The 15,485-nt window shown below is 41.5% G+C and overlaps 1 protein-coding gene across 3 annotated transcripts; it reads left to right on the top strand.

Annotated features, from left to right (window-relative positions):
• Window positions 1–824: 824 nt before the first annotated feature.
• On the top strand, window positions 825–14,522 carry tefa (TEF transcription factor, PAR bZIP family member a). Of its 3 annotated transcripts, none has more exons than XM_028475552.1 (5): window positions 825–1,090; window positions 7,049–7,438; window positions 11,201–11,421; window positions 12,622–12,833; window positions 13,102–14,522. In XM_028475552.1, the coding sequence occupies exons 1-5, from the start codon at window positions 1,015–1,017 to the stop codon at window positions 13,121–13,123; spliced, it is 921 nt and encodes a 306-aa protein (XP_028331353.1). In that variant the 5' UTR covers window positions 825–1,014; the 3' UTR covers window positions 13,124–14,522. The 3 variants fall into 3 exon arrangements, with proteins under 3 accessions (XP_028331353.1, XP_028331354.1, XP_028331352.1); XM_028475551.1 differs by lacking the exon at window positions 825–1,090 and adding an exon at window positions 5,271–5,601; XM_028475553.1 differs by lacking the exon at window positions 13,102–14,522 and having other exon boundaries at window positions 12,622–13,079.
• Window positions 14,523–15,485: the final 963 nt, after the last annotated feature.

Genomic DNA, 15,485 nt, shown 5'->3' with positions numbered 1-15,485 from the left:
AATACTTTGTACTCAAGTTAATTACCTAAACTTCATCTTTAAAATCATTTTATGTTCTTTTTTTTCTATTTGGTCACCCTTCCAAATGATTTTTTTTCGTCCTGGTATTACAATCACTTGTAAGGCTACAGGAGCATAAATATGGATAATTAACTTTATTTATGAAACACTTATCTAATCAGTTAAAATTATTATGCTGTACATAAGTAAAATGCACAATTGATGAAAGAGAAAAATGCAAGTTTGAAATAAAATAAATGGCAATCAGAACAGAAGATGCAGATAATTCACAAAAGTAAAATGATCACAAAATAAGGCAACAAACTAATTTCCATGAGTAAAACACTTTGTTTCTGCAACCTCAGTATTTTTACACAATGTCGTTTCACAATAAAAATGCAAAGTCATTCAGACTCCTCGTGCTTTTAGCAAAGCTTTCAATGTAGCTAAGCTAATGCTAAAAGCTGGTTAAATGTCAGACTCAGTCTTAATTGTCGTTTTTTTTTTTTTTTTTTTTTTTTTTTTTTTTTAATACTTTTAGAAAGAAGGCAATTTTAACAACAAGTAAACCACGGCTCTAAAAGTTTTGGTGTATTTAGTAAAACTACATATTAAGTATTTCTATGTAGTTTTCATCCTGAACTCCGCTACCTTAGACTTTCACTTTTTTTTTTTTTTTTTTTTTTTAACATCTTGAGTAATCTATCTGCTCATTGGCTGCCACCTTTCAGATGAACATGGAAATAACCAATCGCTGCTCTTTCCGTCGATCTCGCCTACCCTGCAGGCTGCTGATTGGCTAAAAATCCAGGAGCTGGGCGGGTCCTGTTAAGTAACTAGTTATGTTGCGCAGTAGGCGACTCAAACTTTAAATATTCTAGTTTTCTGGACTCTGCAAACATCCACGGCAGCCTTTTGGATTATTTTGAAGTTTTGCTATTACACATTTTGATTTGATTTATTCACTTGAGTCGCAGACTTTCTCAAAAATATTTAAAATTGAAAGGGAAAAAAATGAGTGCTGAAATCCCCGAGATTTTCAGGGCTCTCCTTGAACACCCGTTTACTCTGCCCAACTTTAATGAGAATGGTAAGTGCAAAACGCATGTGTCTCTCAGTCCTGTTGTCATTTGTCCAAATGCTTGTGATTGTTCTTTTTTAAACTTGTTCTGACACTTCTTTAAACTACTGCGTGCTCGTTGCATAATGCCTAATGTCAGCTGAGTGCTGCACTGCACTGATCTATAATAACCTAAGCACCAGCTTTGAGTTAAAGTCCATAGGTTAGTCATGGTATGCAGAGATAATCCGAGGAAAATAGCATTTCAACACAAACCAGTAAAAAGAACGATCAATCAGTCACTAGTGCATTAAGTTTATTATTATATTGTGGTTTAGTTTTCAGTTAAACTCTACTAGTAGTCATATTAGGAGTACATTTACTCAGCTTTGGTTTACTACTAGTAGTAAAATAAGCTTTACTAATAAGGTCTACACATGCATTAGTCCACTAAAAACCTTTAAGTAAAACTACATTTTAGTTTTCTGGTACTACTATCTCACTACTAGACTATTTATTTTACTAGTAAAGCACAAAAAAAGGAAAGTATTAAAGCCAGTGTATATTATTATGTAACCAAATCCAGCACCCTGATTGGTTTAAATATTCTTGAAAGCCAATGGGAGGCCAGCACTTGCTTTTCCCGCCACCCTTAATACTAGTAATACAGTATCAGGCTCAGTCACTACTAGTAATAGTGAACATTTTTCAGTCTACTTATACTTATAGTGACACTTTTGCTTTAGTTGTACAGTATACTCATGCACATGTAAACCATAGTTGAGTACATTTATCCCAGATTTGACTACTAGTAGAGCTTAACTATGGTTGATCAAATTTTTATTTTATTTTGTTTTAATTCAATTCAATTTAATTTAATTTTGACAGGGACGATGTACAGGAGCATCAATCAGCATATGAAAATATGCTTTGTACCAAACTTTAAACTTACAAAAACAACAAATCACTAGACACGCCTAAACATAATTGAATTCCACTTTATTTATATAGTGTCAAAAGTCATGACAGGGAACTCATCAAATATACAGTTATAATGAAAAAACTCCAGTCATCCACACGAGCAAGCATCAACAAAACCCCCTTTGAACAGGATTACAGTATAATTGGTTTTCAAGCACTATTATTCATTTTCAAATTCAAAATTAAAACATCTGGAAGGTGAAAAAGGTTTATGAATAAAAAGTTGCAACCCAAATTGAAAAAAAAATCAAAATAAAATTAATTTATACATTTATTGGAATTAATAGGATTCAGTTTTACCTCAAGGGGGCAGCAAATATAAACTTTGATTAAACCAAACTGACAGATGGTGAATGAAAGAGAAAAATCTTCCGCTTCTATATAAAAAAAAGAAGAAGAAAAACAGAAATTTAGAGGAAAGAAATACTGACATAATACATTAGAACTCCGATTAGCGAAAACACGGCGTTTACTTCCTGAAAGGAAATGGGGAATATTGTTATTATTATTATTTAGTATTTTATTTTTGATATCAAGAATTTCTGGCCCTAAATATTTTCTGTTTTTCTCTAGAATTAGTATTTGATCATGTTTGCTCTACTGTATTATAAATACAGACTAGCCAGGATTAGTGACAAATTGTTTTTTTTTTAAACTGCATTTATTTATGATCATTAACTAGATTTATTACAGTTATTTAAGATTGTGTTTTTTAATTTGAAAAAAAAAAAAAAGATTAATTGAAACATTTCAAAAATGTATTTTTATCAGCAATTTAAAAAAGAAAAACAATTACCAGACATTTCAGGTGACCCCACATGGGGTCCCAACCCCAGGGTTGAAAAGCGTTGCTTTAGTCCTTTTAATGCCACAGTATCCATGGGTACAGATTGTATTCATAAAGAGTAAATAATCTAACAAACATGTTCTCAGGTTATTAGGGGGTGGGACTGATGACTTCAGACGATGCTTGATCTATAATCTATAAATCAGGAGGACCAATCGATCAAGTCAGATCACATGCATGTGTCTGCTGTGGTAGGTGACCTTAAAGGTTTTATAGCTAACGTTGAGCTAAAAACAAATCCCAGGGACACGTGGAAATGACACGAGCAGTCCTCTTAAAAAGCTGTGCATGTGTCAACTGATTCTTTCTGTGACTCACCCGTCGTGTTGATGACAAAGATGTGCACATAGAAGAGAAGGATGATATTTCCTCTATGCAAATGGAATAATGCAGTACATTATAATTCTATTTAGCAAAAAATCTACCATGCTCGCTTTTACTATCTCTAGTCTCTGGCTGCTGTAGTATTTCAGTTTGGATATAGAAGTGCTGGAGCGGAACATTTAATCGGAGAGCTTATATCGGTGATTTTAGATGCAGTCCGATAAAATCCGATATCTGTTTTCTGATATTGACGGATCGGGACACTTCTATTTTACATTTTAGTAAAATTCAGATTGAATTCACCCTTTCTGCACTTCGTTAAGACAGAAATATATTACATTTAAGTGTCTTTTCTATGGTGTGACCCTGACCCTTTTAACAGGAGAGGAGCTTAAAGTAGAATGATGGCTCCAGATCCAGGGGATGTCCCTGGAGATCCATTCTTCCTGGTTGCTTTTTGTTAAAAGTGACCATGCGTGAGAAATTAGGACAATATAATGACTAATATGTAAGGTTTCATTCTGCACATAATTAAACTGTACAGTTGACATTTTATATATATATAATTATATTTATATTGTTTTTTTAATAGGTGTGGCTTGTATAATATATATTGTTGGTATTGTTTGTATATCTGGAGCTGTAACGAAAATAATTTCCCCCTGGGATTATTAAAGTATTTTTGATTCTGATTCTGATTCAGACAACTTTGTTTTTGGGAAATTGACTTTGATCTCCTGACATGTTTCAACTGCCAACAGCGTAATTAACTCCAAAAAAAAAAAAAAAAAAGACAAAGAAAAACTTTCTGGAATTATTATGGGGAAGTTAAGGACACATCAAAGCAAGCAGCAGAGGCCTCTGATGAAGACTGGCAGTTGACAGTCGAAACATGTCAGGAGATCAAAGTAATTTTTCTAAGAATGAAACCTGAATATATTACTCAAAAAGAAGACAAAAGTAACCTATTGGAATTATTACAAAAATAATGAATATATCTGTTTTCAAGCTGCAGCAGAGTCATTAAGGTTAAGATGAATTAATTATTATTATTATTATTATTATTATTATTATTATTATTTACATCTATCTGCTTGTCCTGATCAAGGTCATTGGTCATGCTAATGATGGTTCAGTCCACTCTTAGTGGAATTAAAATACATTGGATGTCAGTGACATGTGCGATTTCATTAGTTTTTGATAATGTGATATTGTGATCTTTGGTCAATGTTGCTTTTCATGAAATATAGAAGTGTAATTAACCTTCCTTGTAATACATCCGGTGCATACATGGTCTTCTATAGTGTTTCACAGGCTCTGTTGTGACATTTCAACAATTCGACATACACACTTTGCCCTTGAGATCCAGTGAAACCCTCAGGGTGTTGTTCTGGTTTATGTCCAATGAAAACGGAGCTGCTGCAGCGCCGCCCTTTAGGAAAACATGCATGTGACATTGGACATACATAAATAAGGGCCCCCAGTGCACGTGCACACGCATGTGAGCGGTGCAGTCCCTCATAAATAATTACACACATGGAGCGTGTGTTCCCTGTATTATTCCAGGGCGTTGCTTTTACTAGAAGTTTGGGTTCCACTTTGTATCAGGAACTATTTATTATGTAGTGCACAAATAAAATCTCAGTCTGGCAAAATGTGTACATAAACTTGACTATTATGTCCAATGTTAACATGTTTACACCTAAGTTAAAGTACATCTCATCTTTTTTTGTTTTTTTGTTTTTTTTTACTGTTGATTTTAAATATTTTTCAGTTCTTATTTTAATGTTCTTATTGCTTTTTAAACTGTTCAATGTTTCCTGTTGCACTTTTTAATCACGTAAAGCACAATGCATTGCCTTGTGTATGAAATACGCTGTACAGATACATTTGACTTACCTATTATTGATTATTAGTTAATAGTTTGAAAGTGTATTTTATTCTGAAAAAGTTACTACAACCTGTGTTAGGTTTCCGCCCCCTAGCATGATGTAATTAATATTAATGAGACATGCTAAGGCCCGCCAATCAGCGCACAGCGGGGCGGGGTTTATGTGACCAGGACCAGAGATCAGATAGCGGTGGTCGGGGGAAGTGGGCCACTAAAGTCCACTGTTTTCTAGCTTTTAAACCACTTTAGTTATACATTTGCGGCTTTATTTTGATGTCCTAAACAACGCTGAAGTTATACCAACAAACCGGAGTCACTGAAATTGCCTTTGCGGTAATAATTGCGTGTCTAAGCGTTAACAACAGAACAGGAAAAAAATGTCGGGGGAACCTGTGGTCGTCAGGCTGGAGACGGGAACCGGGGCTCCGAGCAATTTCCCGGTGGTTTTAAAGAAGATAATGGAAATGCCTCCACCGAATATTCTGGAAGGAGACGACGGTAAGAACCGTGAGGCGGAACAGATACGACATTTACTTGCTTAGAAGTGTTAAATAAACACAAGAAAAAGGTGTTTACAACGATATTGTGTGAGTGGGTGACGTAATATCATGTGTGCATACTGAACAGAGTGCGACATACACGGACGCCATATGTAGCACATAATGTACAGACTATCTGTACATGCAGACCTCTTAAAGGAAACGCCTCTGCTTCAGTTTTATCTCATCTAAGTGATTACTTTGACCACGTGGAGGAAAAATAGAACGTAAAACTGTCCAAAAGATAAACTTTAATGACACCTCATTGTTATTGAGCGGAGATGAGTTCATATCAAGTGGATCAGTCATTGTTTAATAATTATTAAGTACAAATCACAGCAATAAAGTTGCACTTTTGACAATATTTCGGATGTCTGCAGTCCATATCAATTAGTTTTTTTAAAAAATTTTTTTATCTTTATTTAACCAAGAAAGTCTTTTCCACTGCAGGAGACATTGTAACTGCACAAAGAAGTGCGCTGAAACCTGGGCATTTTGACCAGATTGTGTTTTTTCAATAAAATCTAAAAAGAAAGTACTAACTTTCTGCATTTCTTTGTTGTTCTAGGAATATACTCCAGTTAAGGTGAACTAAAGTCAAAGTTGGTTTAAAAGCCACAGGCAGATTGTATGTTATTTTTTTTTATTTTAAGTTGTTGGCACATGGCATGTTAAAGCCAATGTTTTGAGTGTAAAATATGCCAATAAAATATATTTCATACAAAATGTTCTCATGAAGGTGTACACATTTACAGATTAGTTGTTTCTTAAGTCATATATATATATAAATTGCCTTATACTTTAATATCGGGACATATCGTATCGTGATACGAATCGTATCGCCAGATGCCAGTTAACACACACCCCTACCAGTCACAGTATGTTCCACACTTTAATTAGTGTGAGAGGAGCTCTACTGTTACAAGAAACCCGAAACCTTTTGTCAGCCCAGGCCCATGGGAATGTGTTGATGATCTTCAGGCGTACAGCTCGTAAAGCTCACCAAATAATAGCCTTGGTGCAAAAAAGAAAGGAATGTTTCCTAACAGATTGCAGTGTTACGTGAAGAGGACATTTTTTAACCGTGACTTAAATGCTGATTATTTTCATTGCTTAACTGAAATGAGTTGTGATTAAGAAGACATGTTAATGCTCACTTTTAATTCAAGAAGTGTTTGAGGGGCTCATTTTGACTATGAGGAGTTGAATCCATCAGATGTAATTACAATTAACAGAACAGCAATTCAACACCCATTTTTTTCGTCTTTTATTAATCAAAGAGGTATCCACGGTTTTCTTTGATACTAACATTGTATCATAATTTATCGTCACAGAAATCCTAAAAAACGGTCTGGTCTGTTGTCTCTAGATAACTAATCCTTATTTTTCTGCCTCGTATCTTTCAGAGAATGACAAAGACAAGCTGTTTCTGGGAGATGATTCAGAAGCTGGTGGTGACATGGGCCCGTCGGCCGCCCTTTTACCCACCATCTGGGAGAAAACCATTCCCTACGATGGGGAGAACTTCCATCTGGAATACATGGACCTGGAGGAGTTTCTCATGGAGAATGGAATTGCCACCGCAGTAGACGAGGTCTCTGTAAAAAGCAGCATTGGAGGCAATGCCACAAAGACGGGAAAAGACAAAGCCACGCCCACCACACAGAAGAACATCACCAAGCCAGTCACTGTCGCTCCTGTGGGACTGCTGCCCACTCAGGACCTGGAACAATGTGGGGAGGAGGTGGTGATTATCACCAAGACTGAGTCTGATATCTCCTGTGACGTTATAGCAGGTGAGTTCAGAATCAGAAGTATAATGATACGCTTCTATTTGTTCTTGTTTAACTCGTCCCTCCAGACAGTGTGACGATTGGGCGTGCAAATAGATGAAATGTGGTCCCCAAACATCAGGTCACAGCCCAGTCCGGGGTCGTTAGACAGCTGATACTGGACCACAGGGATAACACGAATGACATCAGCCCATCCAAGTTGAAGCTTCTGAATTTCCTCAAAATAAATCTACTATTATATTAAATCTCATTTAAAAATATATATTTTACAGTTTTTCAACATTAGAGAACTTTGAATTCTAGTTAAAATTAAAGGTTTTCTTAATTATTTCATTTTTTTTTTTTTTTTTTTTTTTTTTTTTTTTTTTTTTTTTTTTTTACCTTGTCTGCACATGCTGTCGAAGGTTAACACTACAAGAAGTGCAATCTTTTAACAGCAATGCATATTTTATTATTGCAATTAAATAAATTTATTTATTTCATTGCATAATTGTGACCATCACCAGCCCTCCCTAGGGAAGGGTAAGAAATACTTTATTAAAGGGAGGATGTAAAAAAAGAGAGGGCAGTGTTTACACCAAGGTGAGGGGTTGGAGGGGGGTGGGGAAGTTAACAGGGAAGAGGGATACAAGATAGGATATGGAATGAGTGGGGAATAGTTGTTAGGTTCCAAGTGATGCGATGTGAAATTGTGGTTGTGTATATTGTGCAGTTTGGTGACCAGTGTGCGGTTTAGGAATAATAGTGGTGGCTGTGAACAGAGGAAGAGGTGAGTGGAAATTCCATAAAACAGGTATTTGGGAACAAGGTGTCTAAGGTTGAGCCCAGTATGAGTGTTATCCCACAGCCCAAGGCCAGTGCATACATGACAAATGTATTTCCAAGAACCGCCACTGCAAAACCCACGAGCCGCCCCCGGGCCCGAAGAAGCAGTCAGGCCAGCAGCGAGAGCGGGCAGCCTAAGGGCCCCCGGCGACCACCCCACGGCCAAGCAGCCCCCCGCACGCCCCCAAGGTCCCAAGCCGAGAGGCAGCCATCGCCCCCCCCATACACACCCGAGAAAGCCCCAAGGAGCCAAGGACCCAGCGCACCACGCCACCGATCCCACCCCCAACCCCCAGACCCCCCACCCCCCCCCCCCCCCCCCCCCCCCCCCCCCCACACACACACCCCCGCGCCCAACCCCCCGAGGGGAGGGCCCAGAGAACTCCCTGCCCGAGGCCCCAGCGGAGGAACCGAAGCCCACGCCCAGCAGACGACCAGAGCCGCGCCGAACGGGCAGCCGGCGGGCACCCGCCGGCGAGCCCAGAGCCAGCAGGGGCCCGACCCCAGGCCAGAAGGACCCAGAATGGATGCAGCACCAGGAGCAGCCCGCCCAGGGAGGACGACCACACCCCAAGCCGCATAAGGCACCAGGGGGCCGCTGGGAGTCCCCCCGCCGGCCCCCAGGCACCCCAACCTAGCCCCCCACGGCGCCCCAGATCACCCCCCGCTGATGCCGCCCGCGCCACGAGCTTCAGTTTTTTTTAAAGCCAGGGCCCCCCCCAAGGGCCAGGCCAGACCGCCCCGCCGGGATGTGGCCCCCTGTTCGGGCCCCGACACCCTGCCTCACGGGGCACTGCCCAAGCAGGGGCCGTACCAGTAGGTACGCAAGGGCGCGGCACGCGCCACCCGCCCCGAAAGACCCCCGCCACGACCGGCCCGGCCAGCAGGCCAAGCACCCCGGGCCCCAGGAGCACCCCCCGGGACCAGGACCCCCCAAGGGCAAGCCCCCGGGCCAAGCCCCCCGGGACGCGCCCCCCACCCCGGCCCAGGACCCGGCCACAGCCCAGCAGAACCGCACAGCCCCAGACGGCACAAGGCCAGCAGCCCAGGGCCCGCCGCCCCCCGGACGGCGCAAGCCACGGGGCAGCGCCCCCCGCCGGCCCGCGAGCAACCGGCGACCCCCACCGCGGGGACGGAGGCACCCCAACGGCACACATCAAGTAAGGGACAGCAGCCCCCAGCCAAAGATGCCCCGGACCCACCCACCAGTCCGCAGATGGCAGGACGTACCCACCAGGCGGCCGAAAGCAACCTCAACCACCGGAACAGCTAGCGCCGCCCCCCAGTAAACAGCATCATCCCGAGGCGTCAAACAACCCCGCCCCAACCCCGGTGAGGACACCAGCACCCCCCCAGCACACCCACCCCCCAAACCGGCGAGGCAGGCCGCCCCGGGCCCGCACACCGCGGGGCCCGCCCCCAAGGCCACCAGGAGACGAAACAAGCACCAAGCCACACCCAAGGGGGAGAGGCACCCCCGCGCCCCACCAGGCCGACACCGCCCGGAAAGACCCCGCAAGGAGAGACCCCGGCAAAGCCCCTCCGAGACCCACCGCCACGCCCGACCGCACCATCGTGATGTATTTTTACTCTATGCAGTGGCCCAGCCACCAACAGAGGGGCCAGGCCCCCACCGGAGAGGCCCAAATGTGTGTACCAACCCACCACCCTGTTATGGTGCCTCTCCATTCCCCAATGGAGAGGCACTTCCCGACCCCCTGTGTGAATGTGTGTGTTTGGTGAATGTATGGGGTGTGATTAAAAGAAGGGGGATGGAGGGGAGCGGTGCTCCCCATCCAGCCTCTGTGGATTTATGTGTATGTGGTGTAATAGGCCGGAGGGTGTAAGTGATAATACACCCTCCGGGGGGTGGCATGTTGAGATGTGATTAAAATTGGAGGGATTAGTAGGGCAACTAGGGTGGGAGTGCCGCCCCCACGCCACTACATAGTAACACAGGTGGCGGCCCCCTCCACCCCCAGCCCCACCATCCAGCCCCCCAAGGGTTGGGTATTGGTGTGTGGTGCATTTTGTGAGTGAGCCAGACCAGCTGGGAGTGTGGTGAAGTGAACATGTAGGAGGCCTGTCCGGTGTGAGCCGGGCCCGTCCGCATGGCGGGCCACGCGAGAGGGTAGATGGCGCAGACGGGCAAGTGGCACTGTGGGCCCCGGAGCAGCACAGCCAGAGACCCCCCCCCACGGCACCCCCCAGACCGCGCCGGCCCCGCGGAGCACGGCGACAACCCCCACCCCCGGGCACAGCCAGGCACCAACCCCATCCCCCGGCGCCCCAGGGGGCGACCCCCGCCGCACGCCGGCCCGGAGCAACGCCACCCCGCCGCCAAGGGGAGCGGCCGAGCAGGGGGGAGGCCCGCGCCCGCACCAGGGCCAGCACAGGCCCACCCGGCGCCACGATACAACACTCTCCACCGGGAGGCGGCCCCGGCCCCCCCGACTAGAGAGGACGCCATCCACCGCCAAGCAGGGCCATCCCGCCAGCCTAGGACCGGCAAGCCGGAGTACCGAAGCACCCCCAGCCCGGAACCGCCCCCCCACACCAACGGCGCCAATGGAGCCCCCCCCCCCCCACGGAGGCGATTTCATTTTTTAAATTAATTTAAAAAAAAAAAGCATAATTTCTCTAGGTTTCACCTTAAAACAGTGGATACAAAAATTGTAATATACAATATTTGTAATGTTTATAGTGAGCTAGAGATTACTGTGCTTGCAAAGGGGAGCTTTCTCATTATTATATGATGCAACCATCTTTTTATTGGAATATTTTTTTCTTAAATTTAAAATCCAATAGATTTCTGCCTTTTTTTTTTTTTTTTTACAAATTATTTTAAGTAGTGGTAACATAAATGTTGTAGTGCTGTTTTAGTTTAGTTAGTCATGAAGCACTAATAATCCTCTGTTTGTGTCTGTTATGTCGATTCAGAGGTGACTACTGATGCAGACAGTGTGACTTCTGAACCCGTCTGCCCAGATGAAATAGAGGTGGATATAAACTACGAGCCAGACCCCACAGACCTGGTCCTGTCCAGCGTGCCTGGGGGGGAACTGTTCAACCCACGTAAGCACAAGTTCTCTGAGGATGACCTCAAGCCACAGCCCATGATTAAAAAGGCCAAGAAAGTGTTTGTGCCTGAAGAACAGAAGGTAAGCAGCACAGAGGGGAATCATCTCTGCATTACTCTGCCTTTATGGTTATAGTGATTAGCTTAAAAAAAAAAAGCTGTGTATTTAAAGATACATTTACATGCAATTTCTCACCATGAATGAGTGCGCAAAGAGACAGTAATATCAATTCTCACACAAAATGTGACAAAATAGACCAAAGGAAAAAGCTATATAACACCGACTAAATACCCTCACCTACATATTTTGGAACAATATCACACATTTAGATTCAATTTTCCAATTTTGAAGCAGGTGGTTTAATGTGTAGCATATTTAGCAAACTGTATTATCTTGTGTGATTTCAGCACATGCATTCTTATTTAACCATATTAAGCACATTTGGCACGTAATGAGGAAGTTTAAAAGCCAATAATCATATCTGAAAGCTGATGAAATGAAAACAAAACCCCAAATCCAGCCAGACCTTCAGATCCTCTGGTACTAGTCTATTGACTGTTCTAAAGAGCAAAACTAAAACGTTTGGAGACTCCTCCTTTAGTTTTATGCTCCAAGATGGTGGAATAGCCTCCTGGGGGATCTGAGAGGAGCTGAGGGTATCACCATTTTTAAACGCAAGCTAAAAACCTATTTATTCAGTCTGGCTTTTATGTAGTGCTTTATGATTTTCATAATTTTGAGGGTTCTTAATTTTTTTTAATGCTAATTTTAATGTTTTATATTTAAAAATGACCTCTGCTTAGTTTTTTTTTTTAAATTTCTGACTCTTATTTTATTAAATTACTTCTGTGTGCATTAGTCTCTAAACCTTTTTATCATTTTTAACTTTTGTCAATCACATAAGCACATTTCTGTGAAGCACTTAGAAAGGTGCTATATAAATAACATTTGACTGATTGGTTAAAAAGGGAAATGCATAAACTCTGAAACGAGATTTGGGAAATTTTGAAATGGAAAATCCGTTGCCTCAATATAAATGCAACAATAACTACTTTAAACTACTCATTATTGCCACCAAGTGGTGAGAAGTTTATAAAGAGTATTCCATTAAAGTGTGTCTTCTAATTGATCTTCTATGACTTCCTGTTGGCCCACGTGTGAGTTTTGTGTGGCGCTTGGAGCCGAGGGGTGTGTCGTGGCCTCATATTTAGGAGTAAGAGTTTTGTTAGCAGACCACTCAGACATGTTCTAGTGGAGTTAATACTTTTGTGTTTTTTGCAGGATGATAAATACTGGCAGAGGAGGAAGAAGAACAACGTGGCAGCAAAGCGCTCACGTGACGCCCGCCGGTTAAAGGAGAACCAGATCACGGTCCGAGCCGCATTCCTGGAGCGCGAGAACGCTGCGCTGAGGTCGGAGGTGGCCGAGCTGCGCAAAGATTGCAGCCGCTACAAGAACACGGCCGGCCGCTATGAATCCAAATACGGACCATTGTAAGGGAACCGACAAGTGTTTCAGTGACAATAATCCAAGAGCGAAAAAAACCTGTGGGTTGAATGTTCAGAAGTTAATCAGGTCTGTTTGTTATTTTTCAAAAAGACAACATCACACAAAGCAAAACATGAAAGCAACAGACACACGGGGCACATGTAATGAAATCAGCCTGTCAAAGACGTCATGTCCACTTGTGTAAAAAGCACATGTTAAAGGCTGATTAACCCGTGAGCCTCCATCGCTCACTCCTGTTCTCTTCTTTTCAAGTGCGGAGCCAGACGACCAATAGGCAGCAGATGATTTATTCATTTATTTACTGCACAATGAATAAATAAATCACAGAAGTGCGATTGGCGAGCAGGAAGGCTAAATCGATCAGATGACTTCAAGGAGAAAAAGAAGAATCTGACAGATGTTGCCATGGCGATGTAATAGCATATTCAGATATCATGATCTGTCTTTTATTCTTTTCTATATGGAATAGATAATTATCGTTTATTCGAGTGCTTCTATGACTCGCCTCGTCTATGAGGTGTTTATTTTGGGATTTTATGGATAATATTTTAAGATTTGAGATGAAACAGCTCGTGTTTTAGGTAGCAGATGCAATAGTTTAGACTCAGAAAAGTCGTCGTCAAGGATTGCAGGTCACTTCCAGTTTTCGGTGAAATCTGAAAACCACTGGTTTGATTTTTCTTATTGTCCATTTATTTGATGGCGTTTCGTGTGAAGAGCTGGGCTTTTTCTTTGCCCACACAACAAAATTTTTGACTGTGACATTTCCAATATTTACTTCAGGGGATTAAAGCGAAGAGGCTAAGCTCTCGTCTGCTTTTTTTTTTTTGGTGTGCAAACATTTATAACTAGCATCACGGAGCTCCTGCTCATGGCTCCGCCTTCTTTTTCTGTCTGGATTTGTCTGTCGTAGGCTTGTGTCTGCGTATCTTACTGATGAATGTGCTGTAAATAGTCAGCTGAACATTTTTTTTTGTTCACTTATTTAGTATCTTAGAATGTGTACTAGTCCAGATGTAGTATTTTAGGTGTAATATTCATTAGATTTTGAGCAAAAGTTAAGCAATGAAATCATGTGATCACGTCGAGCCTTCATCGTGTCTGTGTTTGCTGATAATTCTACGTTCATATCTGATGAAAGCCTTCATGCACAGCAACAGCTGGGCGTGTTTCCCTCTCAAGCCATTTCAATGCAACATGCAGTCGGTCAGTTTACGGGGCGAGGGTTAGCGTTATAAAACAGGGTCGTTCACCATAGGAGAAAACATGCTTTTCTTTTGACATCGGTGCTTCCTCTAGATCTGTAGAAAAGGGCGTTCTTTGTGTGGTTTTCTAATGAAAGGAATGTTCTGTAAATCAGTGCTTTAGTTCAACTCAATAAACCTGCAGTTTAAAGATTTGAGATAATTTCCTTTACAATAAGCATCACATTTTGGTTTTAGTCCTAAAATAATCACATTTTGTTAAATAAGCCAGACAAATAGATTTTAATGATTTCTAAATGTGTCTGGTGCAGTGAAGGGTTTCATCTGCTCTTTCTCAACAGGTGAATTTGTTAACTTTAAAGGGTTGTTTTTAACGGTCTTTGTATTTCGTTGTAAAGAACATTATAAGGGCGTTATTGTGTATATAAGTATATAGTCTGTATGAATAAAGTCTTGCTGACAGATGTTTTTTTGTTTCGTTGAAAGAGCTTAAATTACCCTTTTAAAAATAAATGAATGTGCAATATACGGTATGTTTATGTAGTACTATGAAAGCATTTACATTAACACAGTTTTCCTTAAATTGTTCAATTTCACTGCTAAGATCATTGTGATGTTGCTGAGATTTGATCAACCCATTTTATTGTTAAGTTTTGTAGCGATAATTTTACCCAATAACAGAAGCTAAATTGTTACTTTATCTAAACTCAGCCATATAAGACCTAGTCTGACCTCAACTGGGCTGGACCAGAAAAATCCATGTTTTTGCAAAGGAAAAAGCACAAACTCAAACAAACTCTTAAATGTTAAACAATTGTTGAAAATTGCTCAACCTTCCAACAAATTCTCTCGAAATTTGGCATGTAATTTGCCAGAATTCTGTTGGACAATTAGCAAGAATTTTTCAGATATTTTAAAAATATTTACAATTTAATATTAATGTAAATGTAGTACAGCAACCCTCATTGTAATGTATCTACAATTTATATGATAATTTACAAAAAATACCTGTTATTTGCTGTAATTTTTACTTTGAACAAATCATATATGTACTAAGTTTATAAACTTTATAAAAGCTAATTAATACAACTATTTCCTCAAGCAGAAACTAACAACGTGCAGACTAATACAATACTATTATTGGAGGTGGTAAGCTACATCTGTAACAAAGGCTAAGGCCAGTAATTAAGTAGGATGGTTGAGAACTGATTGCCCTTCAGTTAATAGAGGATTTGCAGCCTTTTAATATCATTCTAATAAATTATTTGTTATTCTACTTTGGATCCTTCCAAATATATTCCGATGCCTGTTAAATGATTATGAACATTTTCTTCATCAGCTGTTGTGTCCAGGGTAAAATATGTTTAGAAATGATATGAAGATTTCAACTGTTCCTCTAAAACCACCAACATTCACAGAGCCATTAAGACA

Source organism: Gouania willdenowi, chromosome 19 (assembly GCF_900634775.1).
Source record: "Gouania willdenowi chromosome 19, fGouWil2.1, whole genome shotgun sequence".
NCBI lineage: Eukaryota > Metazoa > Chordata > Actinopteri > Blenniiformes > Gobiesocidae > Gouania > Gouania willdenowi.
The sequence above is the reverse complement of the archived record's forward strand: the minus strand, read 5'-3'. Positions and strand labels throughout refer to the sequence as shown.